Below are 27,883 nucleotides of genomic sequence, written 5' to 3' on the forward strand. Positions count from 1 at the left end.
ATCTTTATTGAGATACAGATAGTCTATTGTTTTGAGTTAATCCATTCTGCTGCAATAACCATGTCACAGGTGGTGTTTTTTAAGCTCTCTCCAGGGCTGTGCTTTGAAATGTCAGTCTCGAGTGCAGCAATAACGACCTGTCATAAGTCTGTCATACAGCTCTTTAAGACAATATGTGTTCAACTTGTGTTGTAAGCACCATCGATCGTCTATCTTCCTTGGTGCTTGACGACAGAGTGCTGTGTCTTTGTGTGGGGGGTTGGTGGGGTGATGTAAGGCTCGGGATGGATTACGTCTACAAGATCAGATTTTTCCTGAAATGAAGTACAATAATGTTAAGCTGCAGTGTATGTGAGTGTGATGCTAACCTGCTCAAATAATGGGACATCTAATCTTGACTGGACAGGTGTCACCAGATCTGTCTTGACTGACGGAGACAAGTGCAGTTGTGTACAGCAAATTGCACAGGCTTGATCCATAATGATAATCACAATAGACGCAGTTTCTTAAGGGCCATTCACCATTCACCAAGGCACACGGTAACACAATGGGAGTTGGCTGCTTTCCTCTGAGGGTGAGTGCTGGCGTTAAGTACTGTGGCTACTGTCACATAACCTGTCTTCACACCATTGATTGTCTAAGACAAAAATTGAATTTCTGTCTTTTTCACATCCGTTCAAAGGCTCCTGCTGGAACACTTAGGTGAAAGCCATTCTTGAATAAAGCCTTTTTACTCTGTTCAGACCCCCTGGTATTTTTCCATTCTTTCCTGATTAGGGTTTTAACTACTAGCTATAAAGACCAACTCTGTTTCCTAAAAAGAGGGTCACTGCAGGTCTTGAAAAGTCCTTAAAAGCACTGAGCACTCAGTTTTACAGTATGAACTTAAAGTGGGGTTGTTTCATAGCCTGGTTCCAGACCATAGACCCCGCCCACTCAACTGAGTAGGCTTGCATCTCTGGTCTGGCATACTGCAATGAATATGCGATTTATCTCATCCAAACGATGGACGGACCAATGAACACCGGGGGTCTAGCGATTAGCCAGTCAGCGCCACGCTGATGTCAAGCTGCACGCCGGTGGGTAACTGGTGAGGATAGCAACAATGGCGACCGCTACAGATCCTATAGACCACATTAACGATGCTATCGAGGTATTTCGCCACTACTCGCGTTAATGGAGGACCAAATTAAGGAAGCTGCTAAACTGGATTTAACGGCGATGCAGCTGGGCGTGCACGACGACAGAGACATTTTAAACGGGCAATGCTCGCTTGTTTTTGGCACCCCCGAGGCATGGATACTAATGACGTCAGATTCTGGGTGAGTCGTTGATCTCTACTGATTGGTTAGGGAGAAATCAAATTCCCTCCCCCTTGTAAATCGCCTTCAATGGAGGCGATGTCAGACTGAAGGTTCTGAGAGCTTCAGTCTGACACTCAGGCTAATTGTTTCAGGTATGTGGATTGTGCGCAAGGGAGGCTGTCCATTTCTAATTTTTTTTTTTTTTTTTTTTTTGTGGAGTGTAAATTAGCACCACCATCACTACTGCTTGCTACACTGGCTGGGAAGCTCGTCATCTCTTAAGCAGATTTTACCAGAAAAATTCATCATGTTCAACTGATTAATCTGTCTTTTCATTATATGCCACTTATCCAGGTCCTTCACATAATTATTTGTCTCATTTTGTTATATAAAGCTTGCAAGTACTGGAAAATGTAATATGATGATTAATTCTCATAGTGCACAATCGGAAAATGACATTTATGTATTCCAAATATGCTTTTGAAGAAGTATATTTGGTTCACAAGCAACATTTTTTGCAGTACAGGAAGTGTTAAATTTCTGTATCGCACACAAGTCTTAGGGAGGAGATTGGGATGGGTGGTGGACATGCAAAGCATGAGATCATTGATTCATATCCTGCTTCCTGTGTGTTCGTTTTAAGCCAAAAAAAAAAAAAGCATTTTGGTTACAGTTAAGGAAAGACCTTTTCAGCATTTAGCCAAAATCAGCAACCAAGTGGCCATAAACTTGTTAATGAGGCTGAAGCTGCTACTAGATAATATTGTAGGAAAACAAATGAAGCTTTCTGTCAGTGAGTGTTCTGCAAATAACAATTAAGCTGATATATTCTCGTAACAACTTGGTCTTGCTCCCAACTCGTCAAATATCAACACTTGGTCAGCAGTCCTCAGCATTGGATACAGATGCTCCAAGGCACCATTTAGTGGCAGTAATAGACACACCGGGTGGCAGCATTTAAACTCCAGGGACCGTATTCACAAAGGTGGAAATGAAATGAACTGCTGACCATGAAAGTGTCATTGGTAGTGTGATTGCTCTGCTGATGGAAGGCTGAGACAGACCCAAGTCATCACTCCTGCACTGTTGCATTTTTGTTGCGGTAGGTGTGCGTTTCCTTAATGACATCAACCACACATATTATCCCTGCATGTTCTAATTTGTAGCATTTCATTGACTCAGTGTCATCCAGTGTTTGGAGAATATTTCTCCGAACTCTTTGTGTTTCCACCATTTCACTCCTCTGCATAAGAAACTCTTCAGCCTCTTAAAAGTCCTCCTCTTTGCTCCTAACAGTTTTTCACCTTAGCTGCTCTTTGAAGGTCTGAGATGCTCTGTGAACAACTTTTATCTTAACAAAGACCTAGTCTTTTAAGGGGAAATTCTAAGAAAACATCACAATTTTCCTGGAATTTCGTCACTAGGAGCAACTCTTTGTACTTGGAAGCTTTGTGAATACAGCCCCAGACTTTGAGACCAGTTGTTTGTGTCCCATGTGAAATAAAAAGTCACTTGAGTTGTTTTAATAACAGCGTTGTGTGCTAGTATGTGTAGCACCCTAGGCCAGTGATGTATAATATTACATGACATTACGTTAAATTAGTAACAAACATACTTACTTAAGCCAAACCATGATCTTTCTAAACCTAATCATGTGACTTTGTTGCCTAAACCTAAGGAGTGTAAAATTAAAAACAGTTTCCTGCCTATGTTCTTTGACTGCACACTTTCAACAAGCAGAAACTGTACATTTCTTGTGGAAGCAGAAGTTTATTTTGAAACACGACACAATGCATGTAACAAGCTTAAATTGACATGCCGTCCCTGAGCGTCTAAAACTGACGCTGGAGGGGTACCTAGAGGGTCATAGCTTGATGTGTAGGGCCACTGACCAAGCTTCAATATTTAAAGAGTTGACAGCCTCATTATATGTATACAGTATATATTACATCTGCTTATTGTGCAGTGTTAACAGCGTATGAATTATATGAAATATTACAGACAATACAGAATTTACAGACACAAACACATGAACAAAAACAAACTATAAATACAATAGGACACTTACAGTAAATATACAGTATAGTAAATGTTAAAGGTACAAAGCTGCTTTGGATGGCCTCTTATTTCGTTGTTACACTGTTGTGTTGCACAGAAGTTGTAGGCAGGCAGTCAGGGTTGATGGTGAGTGTACAGAAAACAAATGAAATATACTACAAGACTGAACATTTGGCAGATTCATTTAGGGGGGAAATTTTGCCAAACTCTGTTTATGAAAACAAGTCAAGTACAAAAACCTATTTCCTTATTATGTGGGTAAAAAAAAACATAATCCGGGTTGGCATTATATCATATTATTATGTTTCTGTATTAATAGTATATCAGTATAATGTTCAGTATACAGAGTTGCTTTGGGGGATTTCTTTAATTGTTTTGTTTGTGAAGTGAAGACTCACCATCCTCTTGATTTGTTGTCTTTCTTTCCTCTTCACGTTGTTTTTTACTAAGTCAGTTTCTCTCTCATTTAATCACTCAGTGGCATTTAGGCGTGCAACTTGCTGAGGTTTGTTCTCATCATACAGCATTTCAAATTGTTGGTGGGACTCATTCTGGCTTCAAGCTAACTAATGGGTAGTCATTTACTGGATGAATGAAGAAGCATAAATCTAGTGCTGGGGCAAGCCCCGCAAGCACAGTTACAATCTAACTCAGTATCCATTTTATGCATTCAAGAGCTTATTAGCATGTAAGTTTCATGACCTTATTTTCCCATAGCAAATCAGCATCAAAGTAATATGTTTTCCTCAACTACTCCATCTGTTTCCCACTGCTTGTTCTAATGTACATGTGAAATACTGTGGTAGTGAAGACTTTGATACTGAGGTACAGTGACTCAGTATATCTTTAGCTTCTTACAAGATGTTCTTTAATTATTTTTATAATAGACATTTGGCTTTGTAATTGTTTTCCTTTGCAACATTATGAACACTATGACCTGCAACTTACCCTTGGATGACTAATACTGTAACTGTAACACAAGTAAATACTAATATCTGCAGTCCTAATGGTTCATAAACGCCACTGCAAGGCGTACATGAGGAATTAGCTAATTTCAGAGCCACTAGTTTTACTTTTAAAGGCCCTTCATATCTAATATAAACATATTTTAGCAGATCCCATCTCTTCTCAGGTGTGTGTAGGCATCTCCCTCATTCTATTGTTAGCTTTGTTACACCTGTTATGGAGAGACAACTTTTTGATTATTCTAGTAGAGTCTGGTGACCTCCAACACACCACCAAAGCTTCTTCAGTGGTGTGACATGTCACACTATGACGTCTAGGTACCTCTCCAGCATTGTTACATGCATTGTGTCATATGAAATAAACTGTTTTCACAGGAAATGTACGGTTTTATTATAAACTTCCAATGTTGGTAAAAGAAAACCTTCCTGGTTTAGTTTAAAATAAGTGCAATTGTTACTAATGTAATTTAATGTCAAGTGACATACACCTCCCCTCCCACTCTATGTGGACTTTCTTGCTCTTTGTGCTACAAGGCATCAAAAATACGTCTCATACTGTTGCTAAAGGGTGCCTTGGTGCGTCGGTATTTGACACTGAGGGCCACTGACTAAAAGCTGGTATTTGACAAGTTGGGTGTGAGACTGGGCTGCCTCACTTAATGTCCGGCATAGCCCTGCCACCCTTCGTCGCAAGTTGTAATTAGCCAAAGTAACAGAATAATAAAAAGTGCATCTGTGATATAAAACACCTTCTGTGAAGACAAGCCGAACTAAAAAGTTAACCAAAACTTAAATATTTCCCTGACCTTAACCAAAGCGAGTATGCTGCTTCACCCACCATCCATCCCAAACAATACCTTAGAACTTGTGTGCAGTAGAAAACAACTTTCTCATGTCTGAATGACAGAATAGGCAAATTTCCAGGGGACCCAGTGACTTCAGAAACAACTGATATGACCAGCCCCAAAAAGTCAATAAAAATATTACTATTCTTTAAACAGCTCCTAAACGTCATGAAACAGTTGCAGTTCCACTCCAAAACTACTTATTTAGGTTTAGGAAAAACATCATGGTTTGGCATTAAATAAGTACTGTCTTCATCAATATTACATGACGTATGTCATTTGACAGATGTTACAGCATGCTATGCATACTAGCATACTAGGCTACGTTGACATTTAAAGAAGTCGACATTGATTTTTGGACACAAACGCTGATATCCAGGGTGAAAGTTCTGTGTGTGTTTGACCCATCCACCATGCCTCCCGGCCACTCTATAGGGGCTTCTTCGATATTTGTACAACATTACGCAGACTTTGCCACTGTATATGCTATGTCTTGTCACTTCCTCCTCTTCTCCTCTAGTAACCACTACAGACACTAAAGTATGGGTCATAAATAACCTGCTTGCACAGTTGACGTATGAGGTTGTTTTTCAATGAGAGAGCTGGTAGAAAAACATAATGCTTAATTAAATACTGTCATTGAATATATTCCAGGTGGCAGTTACATGTCCTTCGAAACAGCACGGTAGTATACAGTATAAATGTGGTTTCTAGGAGACAGGGCTGGAACAACACATGACGAAATAATGAACTCTGACTCTGATGACTGAGTGCTGGCCTTTGGATACTATGGTATCTCATCTGCTTCCCACTATGTGCTCTCCAGGTGTGATATTCTCCTTGCCGGCTGGCTTAAATATGTGTTTGTCAATTTTCTGCCTATAGCTCGTTTCTCCCCCCACAAGCTTGCTAACAGCAAGGAACCAAGTGCAAGCACATCTAGTTTTAACCCTGACATTTAGTGAGAAAATGCCACTCTCCTCTTTAGCTCCCTTTTCCATGACATAGAATTGATATCAAATGGCCTTTAGATTACAGACATGTTTCTGTGGGCTACTTTAGTGTAGATTGACCCTCCTATACAAGTGGGAGTGAATACACTTAAGATTCTACTCTCAAACCTGATGGAAGGGCTAAGACAATGGTAACCACAGGGCTCAGCCAACTGCTTGCACTTGTCTCTCCTAGTTAGCGTTGGTATCTTTTAACAAGAAAAATAAAAACACCTGTGAACATTTGCCATGTCCAATTATAAGACACAGATGGAATTTATTCCACCCTGGGCATCTGTCACCCGCTAGCTTTCTTCTGTCCTGTTATTGTACAAGAAAATGGCATGGCCATTAAAATTACCTGATTAAAATCGATGGAGCTGGGTACAATTGTATTCTTCTCATAAAGGAGGCTACAGACTCACTGTTCAGAGACTCTTGTCTTTGCATTCATCATTAGGGAGACTTTTGCTGTGGACCACTAGCGTGAATGCACATGTTTGCTTTCAGTAACTATGACTATGCAAGAAGCATAACCTTGAATGTGTTTCACTGCAAGGGCAGACAGTAAAATCAAACAGGAACAAAGTGTCTGCTGCTTAATGGTTTAATACAGGGTCTGCACAGGAACCTCACCAGAGGGCTGTACCACAAAGTCAATTCAACAGAGCGAGGCTTTCTCTGTAATAATCACTCTGTGCGTGCTCACATAAAATGAGTCAAATTATACGTTTAGCAAGTCATTTGACTCTTAAAATTGATTGAGCCTGTGCCGTCTGCTTTTCCCTTTGAAGAATATAAAAAGGCGGTACAATGAAAAGCAACACTGTGTCGTCAATAAAGGTGAGAGAGGAATGCTGTCAGAAAATTAGTAATCAATGTGGTAGGTGCACTTTTTCCAGCTCTTGAACTTTTAAACTTGATGCAGCACATCTAAACATATATCCTCGCTTGCTCAAGGACTGCATTTAGGACTGACACTGTCCCATAAAGGTGAATACATGGAAATCATTTTTAGTTTTTGGGCAAATCAGAATGAAATAAATTTTTTGATTGAATATTATCTGTGATATATACCATTAAACTAATTCATTTCTTATCAGTGTTCTATCAGCTGTAATATACTAGTAGTGTTAGTAGGCAAATTAGGACGAAGCATAAAAAAATAATGCTAACTGATAATATTACGGTGGATTGGAGGAATTATATTGCATTTCCTGATCAATAACTAATAATGCATGCCAGGCCTACCTGTGATTTTATGAAGGGCATCGTTTATAGCCAGTGTGGACAAAAGGATCAGAGAACACTACAAACACAGTCAGTAGTTCAGTTAGAGCAACAACAAGTGTGTGAATAAAATCAAGAAAAGGTTCTTTCTCGGATTTTCGGCATCACTTATTTACTGTAGGTTCCCTTGGGAGAAAAAAAGCAGTGTGATATATACAGTAAGTGCTACGGTAATTCGCACAGCTTTGTTCGGTGGCATTTATGTAACGTTACGGCTCAACAACTTGGATAAAGTGCATTTATAATGTATTCCATCAGCTGACAATCTGTATGGCTCATATATTCACAATGATGTTAGAGTGACACTACTTAAAGGAACCGTATAAGTCACTTTTTAGCCAATGTAAAGCCAAAATTCGTATAAAAAAAAAACAGAGGTTCTGACCAGAGTAGGTCTGCTGCCACACTGCCTGCATGACCAGTGCATGTGGTTTTTGGCAAAAAAAGACTATGAAAATGGTCCTTTGATAATTATATTAACATTGAACCAACTTTTACTACAGTTTCAATGGAAACTCACTCATGGACATGAAACATATATATTTATTTTCAACATTTCCTGTTTCTGTTTCAAAATAAAAGCCTTCTGACAACATTTCTGTGGACAGATTCCCTTCATTTGTTAATAAAAGGCTATTTATTGTGAAATACTTGCAGGACTGTGTTGTTGAAAATACAGCTTGCAGTGCATCATAAATGAGTGGAGTATCAGATTTAAATGTGGAAATACAGTGTAGCAGCAGCAATGTTATATGTGTGAACACCACATGTGAGCGAGCTGCAGTAGTTCAGTGATGTAGCCGTCACGCACTGCTCAAACAGGCAGTGTGGCCCAGGCGCAAGTCACCATGGCGATCTAGCCAGGTTAGAAGTGAGCCACCTTTGTCGGATGGAAAACTTTGACTTTGGACTCAACACACCTCACAAACCCACTAATCACGCTTTGTGGTACAGCATTCTGCTGCAGTGGTGGACTTGTTATTCAGAGATTTAAGTACACATCCTGACGCTTTGTTAAGAATTCGTTAAAATTATTCTAGTGCTAATTGTCTCAAAGTAGGGTTAGTGTCACAGTCTGCTATGTCCTGATACTCTCAGATGTTTTGGGAAGACTGGAGCGAGTCGTATGTGTAATAGACTATAGATTCATTTCAGCTGCCTACACTAGTTTGTCTTGGTTTTCACTCCAATCAGTTTATTATCAAGGGGATTGAGTTTCTGGCTTTTGGAGTTTCTGTTTGCTGTATTTTTTTCCCTCCTGTGTCCCTGTGCTGCATTTCATTAACCCATCTACACACCTGCCCTGCAACAGCATCATTACACCTCCCCTGCTCCAGAGTTTTTCCCAGCCAGTCAGCTTATTGTCTGTTCTCCTGTCTAATCACATTATTTCCTTCACCTGAGCTTCTGCACTATTTTCTCCACCTGCACTTCATCCCCTCGTCAGATAAGTTTGTATTTAAGTCTCACTCTTAGTTGGTTGGTTTTGTTCTATAATATCAGTTGTGCTTCTTCCTGCTCAGACCTTGAATGAAAGTTATTTATTCGACTTCCTGTGAGTTACCTTGAATCACAATGAGTTGAACTGACTACATTTCCCTTCCTTCACAAAGCCTCTGAATAAGAAATGTGTATTCATATGTATGTGCTCAAGTTTCCTTTCCTTCCTCAAAGATGCACTACAGCTTGATTATTTGCAAAATGAGGCACTTAATATGCTGTTGGTAATCATTTGTCATTTCTGAAAACAAGCTTCACAGTAAATGAAGAGATTGATGCCCCTCTCATGTCTGTACAGTAATCATGAAGCCACACCAGAAGCCAAATATCTTAACTAAAGAGGAAGAAACTGTTAGCTTGGTTCTGTCCAAAAATAATGGCAAAGGCAAAAACCAAAGCAGTGATTTTACAGGGGGTATATAAGTGCAGCGGTAGTTGATGAGGTGGGTGTACTGCTGACGAGGAAGTGAGTATACTCATCTCTATAGCAATGGCTTTATGGCTGATAAGTGACAATACTGTAAATGGCCAGAAAGAGAGGTGGGTATATCCCATATACCTGCGTGTACCCTCCACTACAACACTTTGAGTGACTATTTCCTGACCAGGCAAACTTACTCCCTTGCCTAAAATCAGACAGAATTGTCAACTCATTACACTCTGTTTCTATTTTCAGTCTGACGTTGTGTCCACTCTGAAGGCCTAGACACACCAAACCCACATCAGAGAGCTAGCATAGACAAAAACCAACTGTTGCATCACCTCAAGTCACCTGTGTCTTGGCCAGAAAGTTTAAACTGAACACACCGTGAAGACCACTGCGGCCAGCTAGAACGTATCTTGTGCACCTGCAGCAAGCGGCGGTAGTTTGTATTGGTCACCAAAAGAGGGATACCAGAAGACCTGACGGATTCAAGATACTAGTTAACCAGTTAGCACATTAATAACATTACCTGATGGTGAAGGAACAAAGGATATTTACTGTGCATGAGTGAACAAAATCACAAACCATCATGAAAGGTTTCTTCTGAAGAGCTCAATAGCTAAAGCAAAACAATCCTAACTTATACTGTGTAACAAGTTTGTTTTGATCTCAGTCCTCCTTGACCTTGGCTGTTTGTTTACCCTTATCACTCCCACTTCTCTTCTCATGTGCTGAGCTGATTTGCCAATCAGAGTGATTTCATTCACTGACTGACTCCCCTACTGATTCAACATGTTAAATCAGCTGGAAAAAAAGCCAACAAAGGCTGACAAGGGCTAACGGGGCAAAACACACCAAAAAGACAAGGGCGGTAGATGCTCACCGATCGCCCAACATTGAGCAGAGGCTGACCATTGGCTTTGTGTGTCAGGGCCTTAAGTGAGATTTGATTTTTCCGAACCAATGGAACCAGTTTTTCCAGAGACCCCCATATCCACCTGAATCTGACATAATTTTAAGTCCACACTAATGTGTAGCCATGCCAAAATATATTTGTTTTACTGTGTTTTTTAAGAGTGGAGTGGAGAGAAGAAAAATCCAACTATGATGCTGGGCGATATTGAGAAAACATAGATTTAGATCAGCCTTGATAGCAGCATCTGTCTCGTCTGTTGTTACTTAGTGGATCAGCACTATTAATAAGCTGGTGTACAGCTGTGGTGCCCCAAGTGGGCAGGGTCTGCACATCATTTGACAATTATTGTAGCTGGCAGATACACATAATCTGCCGCACACTCTGGCTCCATATGCAGTTTATTTAAATCAACGTTTCGGCCACATGACCTTCAAGATTAAATCTTGAAGAAGGCCGAAACGTTGATTTAAATAAACTGCATATGGTGCCAGAGTGTGCGACACTTTTTTCTTCAACTGATCTTCCTCCAGTGATCAGCACCTCAAGAGTATTTGGTGTGCGTTTTCTCTTAAAATTTGTAGATACACATAATCTGTCATGAATGTTATTCAGGATTACATAAAATCATACTGTGAACACAACTGTCCATGACAGCCATTATTTGTCAGCCAGGAAAGCTACCATTGCTTTAGTGCTGCACACCGCATTGTTGTTTGTTCTGTCTGCTGACAGTTACATGGTTGCTGCCGCTGCCTGACAGATTACAACAGTAAGTGTCTTAACAGTGTTAAGGGGTGCACTGGCTGAAATGGAGTGGACCAGCTCCTCACTGGTTCTTGACAACTCTTGACAATAGCGTTAGTCTTGCCCATGACATTGAGTGGTTTATCAATCCCCCCGTGAAGCTCCTTGGTCATTTTTTTTATTTTAACTGAGAAACCACTGTTTGATGTCACAATGCCAGACAAATCAGTCAATTTGAACTTGAAAGAGAGGCACAGTAAGGTTGCCAGGCAACCAGCAGAAGACAGTGGCCCAGCCATGAAATAGTCTTGCATATAACCTGCGGTAAAACCACAGCATGTCATTTCATGCCTGACTTACAGGTTAAACCAAAGAGATATAACATGGGTGTGGTGGTTGTTTTCATACCTTTTGGATTGAGCCTGACAAACTGCCCCCTTCTTTCAGTCTTTCTGCTAAGCTAAGATAACCCACTGCTGGCTGTAACTGCGTATTTAACAGACAGATCTGAAAGTGGTGTTAATCTTCTCATCTAAATCTGCAAGAAAGGGGATAAACATATTTCACAAAATGTCAAAATGTCTTGTTATCTGCCAGTATTTGGGGTTAGCTTGTGGCTGGTTAGCAGCGTACAGTGAGATTATCTTCTTTTTCTATTAAATGTCCGTCATATAATTTTTCTTATGGGTGTCTGAGGTCTGGGAACATGTCAGTGACCACAAGTTTCCATAGGCCTCACAATTAATACAAGAAATACATATTTATATTACATGTTCTGTCAGAGTCTGTATATCAGCACAGTAGCACCAGTAATCCTGCTGCAAGACTCGTGGGTACAATATGATTACCATTATTATTCTCATTATATGACATTTTTTTCTCACTGTTCGTTCCAGTACCACTGGTCTTTGTAGTGCAGCAATCATGAAACATCAAAGTGGTAAAAAGCAATAAGACATCCTCCCTTTGAGGTCTGCTCTACTGTATGTAAATCTCATATTTGTTCTTCACTCATGTCTTATTCTCTCTGCTCTGTCTGAGCCCATTTGTGTCGGATTTTCAAGTTCAATCCAAGTATGAAAACCATCAAAGGGTCCCTGAATGTGCACACAGATCTACAGCATATTGACTGGGTGCAACAGGTTTCACAAAACTTGATCAAATTATACATCTTGTTCTGTTGTGCCCTTTTTTTCCATTTGCAGAGTTTGGTCAAAATTATGGCTGATGAATAGATTTACTTTTCCCATTTTCCATTTAAATTTAATAAAGCCCAATGTGATTTCCCTATTTATGCAAACTGCTTTATAAATCAAGTTTGCCTTGCCTTTTTTCTTGCCTTACTAATTAGGAAGAGTCAACATTATTTCTGGAGGACAAACTAAAGTTACACAAACTATTAGAAAAATCAAAGTCCTTTATCTTTCTTTTAGCACTTAAGCTCAAATAATTCAACCTTTCACTGGCAGGTAATCTAGGTGGGAATGAATTGTGGGTTTGCAAACAATGCAATCCTGTCTTCCAGCAACCTAGAGAGTAACCTCTGCCAAAATAAATCATATTTAGTAACCTTACTACACTTAGCGTAAAGCCAAGCAATGTTCAGAAAATTAAATAAGCTCAAAAAAGGGCCATTTGTTTTGCTCAGTGTTATTCTACTTAAGTTGCTGGTCGGGTCCCTTGTTTCCATTCTGTTTTATTGGCAGACAGTTGCCGGATGTGCGTGATGTGCAATCATATCATTCCCTCACTTAGACCTCTCTTCTGTTGTTTGTCCTCTGGAAAATGACCTCCGCGTCAGGGACAAAGATAAAAAGTTTGAGACAGAGAGAATTACTTAGCATCTCTTATTATCTATTTGTGTGGTCACAACACAAACAAACAAGTCAGTGTGTTTAGGACAAAGACCTCAGTTTTCACGTCTTTGTCCTAAACACACTGACTCGTTTGTGTAGATACTTTTTAATCATAGCTATGTAGATGTGTCACAAAGCAATTCTTATTTCTTTCTGTCTGCCTTAAGAGCCGTATATTTATTGAACATTAGACATGGAACAAGGACAGGTTCAACTCTTAGACAATAGTGTGTGTGTGTGTGTGTGTTACTTGAATACTGCTCTATAAATACTATCCTGCAAACCTAACAATCTGGCCCTTCAGATTAACCACATTAAACCACTATGTTTTTTTGTTTGTTTTGTTTTTCAATATTTTATTGTCTTATTGCTTTAATTTTCTAGTCCTGCAAAACTTAACAGTTGTTTATGTTATCCACTAAAGTGTGTCTGTGTTGTTTGAATTTTGTTGTGTGAAGCTTTATTGATGGACTTTCTACAGGTTTTTTTTTTTTTTAAGTATTTCCGTATATATTCAGGGAAATCTCTGTTTTTTTGAAGCTCTGTGTTAGAGAGCTTGATAGGAACAGATGGTGAGTGCTAAGTGGTTAAAAACAACCTACTTTCATTTAATCAGAATAAAATTATAAAGAATGAACTTCACAGAAAAGTCTTTGGCAATAACATTTCTCAGTATCCTCATTTAGTAAAGCTGAGTTGAGATATGCACAATCTTCCTGGAAAAACAATGTATTAACTCATACAAAATCTTAGGGTTGCTGTGAAACTGCGCCCAGTTAGAGCAACAAAAAAGTTTGTCTTGGGTGTGTCAAACAAAAAAGGACAGCAAAGGAGATACCTGCACACCACTGCAACTGGGCTGGACATCCACAAAAAGGTCCAGAGGATAAGATCAATGCAAAAAATAGTCAACTGATTTAGGACATCTGTGCACAAACAGAAGGGTACTCAAAGTGCCAGTGCCATTGATGTGAAGGTATCTCCTCTGTTGTCCTTTTCTTGTTTGACTCGTACAAACGTAATCCCTCTCAATCATCACTTATGACCCTCTAGAAGTGTGTGGCTGTGTAGTTATCTGCAGAGACTCTGCCCTCTGCCTGTATCTTCTTATTTTATTGTTATTCTGCTGTATTCAGACGTTATGGGCACAGTGCAAAGGTGAGGTTGGAACTTTATTGAAAGGTACCAACCAGGTGCCAGACTGTAAGCAGCATGCATACAACAGGAAGCAATGAAAAACAGGAACACAGTGAAGAAGAAGCTCAAATATAGCAAGAAGAGATGACAAAGCTTGTTCCAAAACAAAAATCTGGGGTTGGATTTCACTTTCGCTGGTGAAGTTGTTTATAATGCAGAGCAGCCACCACTCTATCTAAGTCTTGGCAAGGTGCTGGAAACATCAATGAGTATAAACTAGTACAAAAGATTTCCATACACATAGACATATGAAGTGTTTCACTTTATTCTGAGCTTTCAGTCTTTCAGACCTTCATCACAGCATACATATATCAACAATGGACAGGCAGGCATACTAAAAACTGGCACTACGCAACACATCTGTGCACTGCCCTGGTGGTAGAAGCTTCACATCTTGGTAATTATAGTCTAAATACTGAATCAAGTACTGTGAGGCATACAAATGACACCATACCTGTTATAAAACACAAACACATAAAGGGTGGAACACAGTGAATCCAGGAAAAACATACACAATCAGGAAGCATTCTTTGATAATACAATGCAATTTCATCGTACAGTAAACAGGGCTTTGAGAGGGATCAGACTAGAGCCATATTAATCAGAGATCCCCAGATCTATAACACAAACATCTCAAAACAAAAATAAAACAAAGGGCTATGGAGGGGTCCTGGAAGTCCTGCATAATAAACCTTTAAATAAAGAGAAGATGCATTGTGTTTTTTAATCGGCACCATGAATAAAGAGTGTCTTCTCACAATCAAGTAGATGCCCTCAATACGGCATCCTGCCATCTCCACCTTTTTTGCAGATGCACATATTGCTGCGCTGCAACATCAGATCAGCACCTGTCACATCTAAACATGTAGCACATGTTTTCCTTTTATTATTTGTTATTTTAATTGTTCACAAGGTGAGATATTTCTCGTGGTAGAACGGAGTATGCATGTACGTTCAAACCAAAAAGGACAGCAGGTCATGGAATAAACAAATAAACAGCCAACACATTGCAGGGCCCCAGTGTCCGCTCATTTATTACACTTATTTCCACCATAAATAAGTGGACATTGTGATATTGTGTGTGAGCTGTTTGTTAATTTCATACTTCTCAAGGTAGCTATTGACTGACAAGGCTACCTTGACTGACAAGCAGTAAAATCACTTGACCATAGAGGAAAAAACATTGATTGTCTGAAAGACCTTCAGCTGAATTTCCCCGGACTTTTCCTTTCCCTTCATTAAATAGATATTATGGAACATGTTCCTGTTGTTGTGTAACCTGCAACCAAAATTAACCTCATTGTGAATGTAATTTGTGAAAGGCATACTGATAATCACAATGCAGTAAAATATAATGATGTAAAAAATATGGGTCCATGTCATTGGTTCGACAGCCCATTGGTTCGACATCCCATTAGTCCGACTGTCCGCGGTGCTGAACGGCTCACGACGGGCGTATGGTGCGCAGCGACTGGCTTGAGGCGGAGCAGGCTCACAGCATATGTGTTTGTCACTTTCTTTTTTATTTTAACCCACACCATGGTCTTTTCCTAACCCTAACCAAGTGGTTTTTGTGCCTAAACCTAACCAGACCTTAATCACAGGGCGTCATGATGATTTCGGAACGGACTTCGGAACAATGAGTTTAATATGGTCGGAACAATGGGATGTCGAACCAATGGGCTGTCGAACCAATGGGCAGTTCCCAAAAATATAAATGCATAAAGACCAAAAAACACAACATATTTTATCACATTTAATTGACCAGACATAACAAATTGCGTTGGTAAGTTCTCGTCAACAGGCGTCTTCCATACCTAATGAAAAGGTTTCCTGTTTGTTCTGGAAAAAGGAAACTGAAGGAGCACATTGCACACCCTCTTGCACCCTCACTTCCAGCTCACGGGAGCATAAAAATGCAGCTTCTCCAGTCTTGGAGTAGACTCTTGATGATTTTAAAAGGCCAGACTTAAGTGATCTGGAGAGGCTAATTCATAGCTATGTCAGAAATACAGTGTATTGTGCAGGAACATTCAGAGCTATGTCAGTGACAGGGAGTTTATCTTCAGTTCTAATTTTCACTGGAAAATAGAACTGTGTCTGCATTTCTTTGTACGAGCTGTAGTTGACTTACAGTATAGTCCAGTTAATCAAGGCTTATTCTATACGTCCAGTTTTGTGATTTTAAACAGGCAAAACATTCATATTTTGCTTTCTGGTTACTTCTTGTGGCCACATTCTCAGGCTTATAGGTCAGACCATTAGTTCAGTGATAAGTGCATCTTTCACCAGTGTCCTTCAGCCACCCACTCAAAATATGAGGAGCTTCTTAATTATTAACAAGGCTAAGAGGATAACACTTCAAATCTCCCCTTGATTTACAGAACTGAGCATGAGCATCTCCACTGACGCAGGTCCTGTGCTCACCCACTGAAGAAATTAACCTGTCAGTCTCATTTCTGTTATGACATCCTGCTCATTAGAAAACATTCCCACCCACTGTTTGTTCACATTCTAACACCGTCTGATTTGCCTGATGAAGGTCTAGTTACATCGCAATAAATGTATTTATTTATTATTTCCATTTTTATTTTTATTTTATTTTTTAAAGTTAGACAGTCTGCAGGAGTTTGTCCGCATCTAGTACAAGCACCCTATAGATCAACCTCTACTGAAAAAACTTTCTTGGCCAATGGCTTTTCTCATTTTAGGTCTATTTCATAAGGCCCTATACAGACATTTTTGCTCTTTATCCTACTGTAGTTGCCGGCAGCGTTACAATTACAGTGAAAGGTGCCTTTGCGCTTAAGTATCTGATGCAGATGTCCACTGACAAAGCAGCAGTATTCAACATGTTCAGTTGTGGCCTGGTACGTCAATAACTGCTCTTGCCTGGTGTGTATCATATCTCCATAAAAGATGCCTCTCTGTGTCAGTCTGATATCGAGATCACTGACAAAGCAGCAGTGTTTGATGAGATTGGAATGAGAATAGGCTGAATATAAGGGACTTCTTTGTACATTCCATCCCTGCACTTGTGGTGTACCCAAGGAACAATTCTAGGTCCACTATCACTTTCTGTCTACAGGCTGCCTTTGGGCCTCAAAACACAAATTAAATCTACATGGGGACCAGGGGCCAGATATTAAACAAACATTACTAATTTATCAGTGCTAATCAGTCAGAACTAATTTACTAATTTATCAGTATGTATCGTAAATTAATTCCCTATTTTCAATGTTTTAGCATTTACTGTCCTTAGTTGTTTTTAACAAGAGACAAATCTAGTCGCAGCAGCTCTGCACAGTTCAGGTGCACACAGGGGTGTTTTGGATTTAAAGACATTCAAGGCTGAGCACTCTAGTACCTTAATTACACTCAAAATACAAAAAAAAAAATCCCAGTGTGAATTTGATTTATTTTATTTTTAGTAGCCTATCGCTGCTGTGAAACCTGGGGATGAGCCACTGTAATGTATCTTTTATAGAACAGTTTGTTTATCTCACAAAAATGCACAAACAATGGTTTGAATGATATTTAACGAATTAGTCAATTAAACTAAATTAATGTAGACTAGATTTAGGTAAGTAAAATTACGTACAGTACAGGCCAAAAGTTTGGACACACCTTCTCATTCAATGCGTTTTCTTTATTTTCATGACTATTTACATTGTAGATTCTCACTGAAGGCATCAAAACTATGAATGAACACATGTGGAGTTATGTACTTAACAAAAAAAGGTGAAATAACTGAAAACATGTTTTATATTCTAGTTTCTTCAAAATAGACACCCTTTGCTCTGATTACTGCTTTGCACACTCTTGGCATTCTCTCGATGAGCTTCAAGAGGTAGTCACCTGAAATGGTTTCCACTTCACAGGTGTGCCTTATCAGGGTTAATTAGTGGAATTTCTTGCTTTATCAATGGGGTTGGGACCATCAGTTGTGTTGTGCAGAAGTCAGGTTAATACACAGCCGACAGCCCTATTGGACAACTGTTAAAATTCATATTATGGCAAGAACCAATCAGCTAACTAAAGAAAAACGAGTGTCCATCATTACTTTAAGAAATGAAGGTCAGTCAGTCCGGAAAATTGCAAAAACTTTAAATGTGTCCCCAAGTGGAGTCGCAAAAACCATCAAGCGCTACAACGAAACTGGCACACATGAGGACTGACCCAGGAAAGGAAGACCAAGAGTCACCTCTGCTTCTGAGGATAAGTTCATCCGAGTCACCAGCCTCAGAAATGGCAAGTTAACAGCAGCTCAGATCAGAGACCAGATGAATGCCACACAGAGTTCTAGCAGCAGACCCATCTCTAGAACAACTGTTAAGAGGAGACTGCGCCAATCAGCCCTTCATGGTCAAATAGCTGCTAGGAAACCACTGCTAAGGAGAGGCAACAAGCAGAAGAGATTTGTTTGGGCCAAGAAACACAAGGAATGGACATTAGACCAGTGGAAATCTGTGCTTTGGTCTGATGAGTCCAAATTTGAGATCTTTGGTTCCAACCGCCGTGTCTTTGTGAGATGCAGAAAAGGTGAACGGATGGATTCCACATGCCTGGTTCCCACTGTGAAGCATGGAGGAGGAGGTGTGATGGTGTGGGGGTGTTTTGCTGGTGACACTGTTGGGGATTTATTCAAAATTGAAGGCACACTGAACCAGCATGGCTACCACAGCATCCTGCAGCGACATGCCATCCCATCCGGTTTGCGTTTAGTTGGACCATCATTTATTTTTCAACAGGACAATGACCCCAAACACACCTCCAGGCTGTGTAAGGGCTATTTGACCAAGAAGGAGAGTGATGGAGTGCTGCGGCAGATGACCTGGCCTCCACAGTCACCGGACCTGAACCCAATCGAGATGGTTTGGGGTGAGTTGGACCGCAGAGTGAAGGCAAAGGGGCCAACAAGTGCTAAACACCTCTGGGAACTCCTTCAAGACTGTTGGAAAACCATTTCAGGTGACTACCTCTTGAAGCTCATGGAGAGAATGCCAAGAGTGTGCAAAGCAGTAATCAGAGCAAAGGGTGTCTATTTTGAAGAAACTAGAATATAAAACATGTTTTCAGTTATTTCACCTTTTTCTGTTAAGTACATAACTCCACATGTGTTCATTCATAGTTTTGATGCCTTCAGTGAGAATCTACAATGTAAATAGTCATGAAAATAAAGAAAACGCATTGAATGAGAAGGTGTGTCCAAACTTTTGGCCTGTACTGTACGTGGGTTAAGTAAAAAGGATCATGATGACAACGTAATTTAAAATATTTTAAAGTTTACTCGTTTTCCCGTGGTTCCTAAAACCAGTCCCCCGGGGGAAAGTCCTGTGTTTGACACATCCACCGCCCCCATCTGCCTCCTTAATGGACTTTCACTCTTTACACTAATTCCTTCTTTACTCCCATCAGCACCTTGGTCATGTGATCACTGCCTTTCTGATGGGTTATAAATAACTGGCTCATGATTATGAGGATTGAATACAAATTGTTGTACATTATTTTTCACAGCTATACATACAAACAATGCATAGGAACAACCTGGACACAGTGCAACTCCCTGCTTTATTTTTCTGTCTTGTAATTCAAAAGCATCTGCATCTGCTCTCCATCTGTTTCATTTTAACACTTTGTAATGTTGTAATGGTGATATATATCACAAACAATACATTTAAAACAACCCATTTCCCTCAGAGTGCCCATTTTAGTCTTCCATCTTCCCTTTCAGCTCTGATTGTGCACCAGTCAGGCTTTCTACTACTTTCATTCTCATTCTGCAACTGCAACTGCAACTTTGACGTGGCTGTCAAAGTGAATGTTTAAACACTGTGCATGCAAACAGTAGATGTCTGTCACAGAGAATAATTATTGTAAACGAATAAACAAAACAGCTCTTGTATTTTTCTTGTTGACAGAGTGAATTATACCAATACATTCTGCAAGATGTCCACACACTCAGTTCAGTTAAGAACTTTATAAATTGCAGCCGCACTATTGCCATTAACAATATTATATAATATGAGCACATGGCTTGAAATGTGTGCTTTGACATTGTCATTATCCCTCATGATAAAAAATCTACACGAGTCTTTGTGTAGCTTGCAGCTCTAAAGAGAGTCCAATGTTTATACCACTGCATGAGCTCACCTAAACCTCCTGCGCCTCACAGGATATACTTTTAATATTGTTTATGTAGCCATGTAAGGAAGACTATGGATTCTGTCTTTTTATCATGCTCAAAATCTAGGCCCCCATGACTGGATTTACAGTTAAAGTTGTGGGGTAGGATGCTTGTTCTTATGCTGATTGACCAAGCTGGGCATTATATCATTTGTTATTGTTGTCTTTTGACTATAATGTTGCATGTGTATAATGCCTAATATGATAGGTGCCATGTAATTTATTTTAGATAATCTTGAAGAAATGCTGTTTCTACTTGTTCCCTTTTGGATTGTTAAAAATGGCTCATAGCACAGGCACAATAACACTTGTTTGCTTGTTTAGGGCACCAGCAACATTTAAAGACAGGGATGACGAGTTTGAATGCATGTTTAAAATTAGAGGGCACTTTGCAAATAATTTAATTGTATTGTAGTGCTTTAGGTATATGTCAAAATAATGAGTCTAAGTAGAGACTGTGTTAAAGCAGATACATAGTCTAAATGCTCGAGAAGCCAGCCACATATAAAATATCCTGTGTGTTTACACATTAGTTACATGGATTATATTGAGTTCTCTGGCAGTCCAAATATGGACTGTTTTAAACAAGACCCAAGAGCACTTAGCAAATATGTTTCTCCTCCTCAAGTTTATTTACATATTTAGCCTACTGGGGATCTCTTTTGCAATGATGGGATAGCTTAGCTTTAAAATAAGGCATTAACAAGAGAACTAAGAAAGAAAAGAATACAAGAAGTTCAACACTTCTGGCTGTTAAATGAATTGATCCTGCTGATATGAATTGTGTGTGTAACCAATGTCTGATAGCTTTTTCATCTGTGCTATAGACCTGTGGTAGATGTCACAAACTATATATAGTAAATGGTCACACAGGCCCCTTTTACACAGCCTCTTCAAGGCGAGAATGCTTTGCCATTATCATTCTGTAGGTATCATCTGTGAATAGAGAGAACAGAGTCGTCTCGCCTTAAGTATTATGTGTGCAACCAGGCCAGCCCATATAGACATCTGTGAAGCTGTTACAAATAAAGGACTGTGTGTAACGTTATCAATTTACATGTCAAACACATTAATTGTTCGACCCCTTACTGTGCATTCACACCAAAAGCGTCATGAGTGCCAGCGGTGAATTTCACCGGCTCATACAGCTCCGGGAGAACCCAGACCTCCATACCCGAATCCCGGTCTGCAATTGGCTGCTGCTTCAGCAGCGGCGCTGCTCATTTGCATAAAGTTCAGCTTCTCTCAACTTCTACTTGACGCTCTGGTCGCTGACATCGCAAAAATGAATGGCTGCCAACCGCTTAAGACGCTCATGATGCTTTTGGTGTGAATGCACAGTTACCAGTAACTGTGTTCAACAACGGTTTGGAGAACAATGGAGTGCCACCCCTTACTATTATAGTAGGCTGGTGTGTCTTCATGATGGCACTGGCACACATTGGATATTCTAGTTCGGTAAATCTGTCCATTGTCCTCTGAAGGTGTCCACCATTCAATAGATCAACATATTGTTTAGAAAGGGCCCTCTCCAATGGTGCCGTAACTTGGTGTACCAATACACACATAGTGGTGACACTGATACAAAAAATACAGCTAATGGATTGATTTTCATGTGGGGTAGCATTCCACTCCAAAGCAATGGCGAGTTGAAGCCACGGTTAAAGAGGCTGTAGACAGTTTGTTGCCCTGCATCTCAGGTGTGGCTCGAAGTTCCAATACAAAGTCAAGTGTTCAACAACGTGCAAAAATGACTGTGCCACTTATCTTCATCATAACTGTTGGGGACATTCAGCAGAAAATGGGCCTGTGTGGTCTCTCTCTTTGTCCTCCACATTCTTCTTTAGGAGACCAGTGACTGAAAGGAACCAAACGTGACAGAATCTTGGTACATATTTGGTCAGCACCGCTTAGTTTTACCGTTTGATCATGTTTTTTTCAGCCTCCATTTTTACACTACCAAAAAAAGTACGGCACCAGCTTCCTGTCCACAAATTCTCATATCACAGCTTAACAGGGCACTAAAACATACTTCTAAAGACATTTTAGGTGAGAGATGGGCAGCACAGTAACAGAATCTTGGTTTATATCTGATCAGCGCTGCCTAGTTTTACTGTTTTACCTGAGTTTGGTCTGAGTTTGATAGCGAAAGGGTGGGGTTTTTCTCTTGATCCCCATCTATAGTATTTGTGTCTGTGGTGTTGAGCATACAAAAATGTTAAAGTACAATCTTTACTTGGGAAAAACAGCCCTAGAGCCAGCGAAAATCTGCTGTGGATTCAAGCTGAGAGATAAGCAGGGAGATCAAGGTGCTGGTAAGATGGAGGGAAGTTCACCAAAGTTCATTTACAGATACTACCCACATTGATATGATACAAAGCTGGTTGAAAATTAGCAAAGTATCCCTTTAAAGACTTCATAGCCAAGCTGTTTGTTACCAGCTGGCAAAATCATGTAGTTGATAGTGGCTTAAAAAACATTCATGTAGGTTTTGCCATCCTTTAACCTCTGAGCTACAAACTTCTGAGCTGAAATGCAGTTTCACTTTTACATAACTGCAGACAGATTTGACTGATTCAGTGCACATACTTTAAATAAACACACTGGATTCCTCACCTTCCCCTCTGAACACCCCTCAGTGCTTTAATACACCACTGAGAGCTTGTCACATGCAACGGAAACATTTACACTGCACCTGTAACAACGACTTTGCACTTCCCTTACAAGCCTGACTTGTATCGTCTTGAGAGAATCACAGCTTTCATTATATGTCCACACTATCATCAAGCAGACATAGTGACTGACTGCTTCACCACTGTTTAGCAGCCACCTAGCATGGTTTACATCTTGTGTTATGCCATAAACATCTTGAAACAAGCACTCAAAACAAGGGGTGCCTGGACTTTTGTTTGGATTTCAGGAGGGACTCTGTTTTGTCTCCGGCGGTGTTCCTCAGCAGCCAGCCTCTGAGGAGCAACACTGTATTATGAATAGTGTTCCTGGTTATCAAACAGACAATACATCATTGACTTCACTTCCAGTTAGAAAAAGAGATTGAAAGATTAATCCAAAGATAGATAGATGGAGGAATTAAATTACAAAGGGGCCTGCAAGTGAATGATATTATCTATGTAAATAGTAGAAGCACTGTTTATTATCATTTGTCTTTCTCCTGTAACTTTTATTTCCAGTAAAATGCAGCCCTGTATTTCAGTAAGTGCATCCATATTGGACAATTCTGCACCTTTCAGTTTATGCCCAATGCCAACACAGGCGGTAGTGTGCCCTACATGGTGCAAGGTGAAAGTAAAGATGGGAGCAGCAGGGGACCAGCATTCAAATCCTGTTTCAAACCCTGCAAATAATGTTTGCATTTTTATTAACCATAATGGTTTTCCTGTACTTTAACACCCCAGGCATGAATTTAAATATTGAGGATGTTGTCTGGTTGGTAAAATAATGAAACGTACCACTTTAACTAATGGCAACTAATTTTTCTAATGGTATTTAATTTATATGGTATTTTGAATGCAAGTTAACGGTGAAAGTCGTGGTCTAAAATTATCTTTATTAGCATATTGTATTTGTGATTATAATTAATAAAAAGGTTTACTGTCATACAAAACATCCGGTAATTTTAACCTTGTTAATGGCGGGCAATAATATCAAACTATGAAAACATTCTGAACACCTTAATTAGGGATTAAGAGATTAGTTTTAAGGCATCTGCTCAGAGAGTCCTGTTGTACGGCCAGAAAATCCAACATTTCTCAGAATTTTAGTTTAATTTAACTAACTTATCATTCGCAGTGCTGTTTAGTGTCAGTAAAACCATGTCTTAAAGAAAATGTAGGCATTGTATGTTTCTGCAAACCACAAATTTGTTACATTTGCACCTTTCATTCATATTATATCAACATTTTAAAGTGATGTCATATAAGAGCTAAATTTTTCATCTGGAGGTGTAGAGGGCGGTGGATGGTGTGTCACCCAAGTGAGATACCTGCCAAGCAGCAGACCACTGCAGACTTCTGACCAACACACAACAAGTGAAGAGATGTGGTTAACCCTGTTGCTAGGCATGACACATTCTTCAGATGTGATTGGTTGTCACAGACACACCCTCTTGTGAGCCTGCAAGGTGTGGACACCCAGTGGACATGAACTGCTGACTGTGAAAGTGTTGTCATTGTTAGTGTGATAATTTTATTTCTGGCATTGTAATGTTATTGTGTTGGGTGGGAAATGTGTGTGTATCTATAATGAGATCAACCCAATATCCCTGCACGATCTATTCTGTGGCATTTCATTAACTCACTTAAGCTTCTTAAAAATCCTCCTCCCTGCTCTTGACAGTTTTTCCCCTCAGGAGTTGAGCAGTTGTATGTGAATAACTTTTACTTTTACAAGGACCTAGTCTTAACTTTAAGGCGGAAATGTCACAATTCTAAGAATTTTCTTTTCAGTAGGAGCAACTCTTAACACCAGGAAGCTTTGTGAATACAACCCCAGGTCTTTTAGCCCCCAAACATGGGTGTTTTTCAGTGACCTGTCGCTGTTTTTCCAGCAGGGATAGTGTAAGGAAAAGCAATTGTTTTTTACTGAGACATCGCTGCGGGTATTTTAAGCCAAAACATAATCTTTTCCTAAACATAACCAACTGGTTTTTGTATCCGCTAACATCTGCTACATAATAACGTAATATAATGTGTCCATGGTTGGCAGAAATGTATAATGCCAACATTTTGTCAGGGGATTAGGTTGTTTTGGTGTGAGACAGACCCTCAACCCCAGCTTGTAAAGACAGTACATTCCTTCAGAAAGCTGGACTATGCTCACACTGTCTATTGAAATGCCTAAAAACCACTCTGTTTTCCTTCAGTGTTTTAAATAATGTAACAGTCTCTGCAGATTTGTACTCAGTTGTTTTGCACCCTGCTTTGTACACTCAGATGGCTCCTTCTTCAAACAAGACAACAATTTCAATGATTATAACTCTTGTCTGTTTGAGTATTTTTTCCTTTGTGTTGTTAGGTGTTGTGTTTTGTGGTTTGTCTTGTGCTTTTGTTTTCTGTTTCTCCTGGGAACCTCTTGAAAACGAGATGATGAAAACTTGAGGAATTAATCCTAATGCAGTGAATTTAATTTTATTTTAGACTTTGATGTTACATTGCTACTGTGCTTAAAAGGTTTTGGCGTACATGGTCATGTGACGAAGCCCCCTGTGAGTTTTGATTATACATGAACATGTTATTAGATCAAAGGAACAACAACAATTTATTGCCCTGCTTTCCATTACAGCCTTACAGTGATGCATCACCTGGCTGTTGCCTTCAGCGTGATGTGACTGGCATTCGGAAATGGACTGAAATGACATGCTCCACGTTCTACCCCCCAAATATTCATTAGTTTTAAAGATACTGCTGTTTTCTTTCCTGTGTAACTTTCCTGACTCACACACTGCCGTTTTTCACTCTCTCCCTCACTGCTTCCAGGAATCCTAAACACAGCCAACAGTGACAGCCTGTGAATGTTTCTCATCATCGTTCTCTCCTTCCTCTTGCAGGTGGTGAAGATGATGATCATAGTAGTGGTGACCTTTGCCCTCTGCTGGCTCCCCTTTCACGTCTACTTCATTGTGACGGGTCTAAACAAGCGTCTGAGCAGATGGAAGTACATCCAGCAGGTCTACCTGTCAGTGCTGTGGCTGGCAATGAGCTCCACCATGTACAACCCCATCATCTACTGCTGCCTCAACAGCAGGTGGGTAACAACAGCGTGGTGCTGACAATCTAAAAAAACTAAATATTTGATGTTGAACCTGGGCATACACTGAGCCCACTGTAGAAATTTTGTTTTGATCCAAAGCTCATGATTTATGTGTTCACACTGTACGGTCCGATCATCAAGCCACAACCTGTGCTCACACTATACATGTAAAATAGAAAATTGGCCTCTACGGACTGTTCCAGCTTTTGACAATTGCAAATAAAGATTCAGTTAAAAGTTCTGGGGCAGGTAGAAGTTTGTCTGCAAGCAGAGATACTGCTGAAAATAATGTAGAGAGAGACCTCCCAAGAAGAGCTTCAAGGTCCATTTATGCAAAAACAGATTTGTCCAAGTATTGATTCCCCCTCTCCCTGTCTCCCTCTTTTTTCTCACACTCACACACACACACGTTAGTGAGTTAGCAGCACCAACAAACCAGACTGAGTATAAGCTACACTGCACAATTGATTGAGTGATAAAAAGGCACTGACTTTGGGGAATCTGCTTCAACTGTGCGAGAGCCTGACGACAGCCAGCCAAAATATCTGATATGTGAGAAATTCATCTGAATATCTGACAGCCGGTCAGGAGCAGCTGATCGGGTTATGATCGGTCCTCGCTCCACCCCAGTACACTGCACAGCAAACAAGGCCCGCCGAAGCTGAAATTCAGTTTGACTCTAAAATGAGTTGCAGGGCTCAAAAATCAGACTCAAATCACACAGTGCATGTCCAGGTTATTTATTTTTTACATAGCAAAATGAAAACTACAACGGACTAGAAAACATAACAAAGAAAAACTCAAAAGAAAAAAGGAAAGGAAAAAAACTGCAAGACATACACACCCTCAGTATTAAAATGTTTCGGGATGTCAAATAGTCAGGTGTAAAAGGCCTCAGGTAAAGGTCAATTATAGGACAATTATTTACCTTTGAAATAGTCAGTGAATGGACCCCAAATGCTCCAAAATCTATTGGATGCTGCAAATTTATAGGACCGTATTTTCTCCATTTGTATGATAATAAGCATTTCATTGAGCCAGTTCTGGAAGCTAGGGGATGTAGGTGATTTCCAGCTGGTTAGATCCATCTTCTTGGCAGCTACAGTCCAGAGCATCAATGCTAATTGTTCCTCAGATGTGTAGTTCAAAGTCATCCCTGAGCATCCAAAGAGTGCCAGCTCTGGATCAGGGGGAATGTATGCCAGTGCCACAGAACCACTGAAATATTTTGCACCACTAATTGTGTAGATGAAGACAGAGCTATAAAAGGTGCGTCAAAGAGCCCTCTGCAACTTTACATCTGTCGCATAGTGGAGACAAGGACAGATACATTTTGTTTAATTTGGTTTTTGAATAGTGGAGTCTGTGAGTGACTGTATTGAGTCAGTCATCAGTGCATGCCCAGTTTGAATGTGACCACAAAAGTGTAATTGATTTCGTTGTCACATCACATCACTGAGTGTAATTAAGTTCCATTATATGTTATACTAGAGGATACAAGTCAGGCATGAATTCATAATTTTAATATGACATGGCAAAGTGACCAATTTAGTAAGATTACTTGCTATTTTGTTTGTTTGTTTTGTTTCCTTACATTCTCTCCATTCATCCCTCTGGGTTTTTACTTTAACCATCGTCTTGGGTTTATTACAACACAAACGTACTGTAGCATCTTTCAAATGATGAAATTATTTTTTAACAATGACAGCTAAAATTACTTTTTATAGACTGAATATGACAATGTGACTGTAAGAACTGCCTCTTTTGTAGTAAGGCTATCACATCCCTGAGTCTACTTATAAAAACAGATTTTATTGTTTAAAAGAAATACATATTG

The 27,883-nt window shown here is 39.8% G+C and overlaps 1 protein-coding gene across 1 annotated transcript in view; it reads left to right on the plus strand.

The window, feature by feature from the left end:
• Positions 1-27,883, plus strand: part of tacr3a (tachykinin receptor 3a) — a 55,382-nt gene that overhangs the window by 17,689 nt on the left and 9,810 nt on the right. Inside the window, exon 4 of the mRNA XM_033625017.2 lies at positions 25,844-26,040. Coding sequence (XP_033480908.1) covers positions 25,844-26,040 — 197 coding nt within the window. The remainder of the gene's footprint in view (positions 1-25,843; positions 26,041-27,883) is intronic.

Source organism: Epinephelus lanceolatus, chromosome 3 (genome assembly GCF_041903045.1).
Source record: "Epinephelus lanceolatus isolate andai-2023 chromosome 3, ASM4190304v1, whole genome shotgun sequence".
NCBI classification, from domain to species: Eukaryota; Metazoa; Chordata; class Actinopteri; order Perciformes; family Serranidae; genus Epinephelus; species Epinephelus lanceolatus.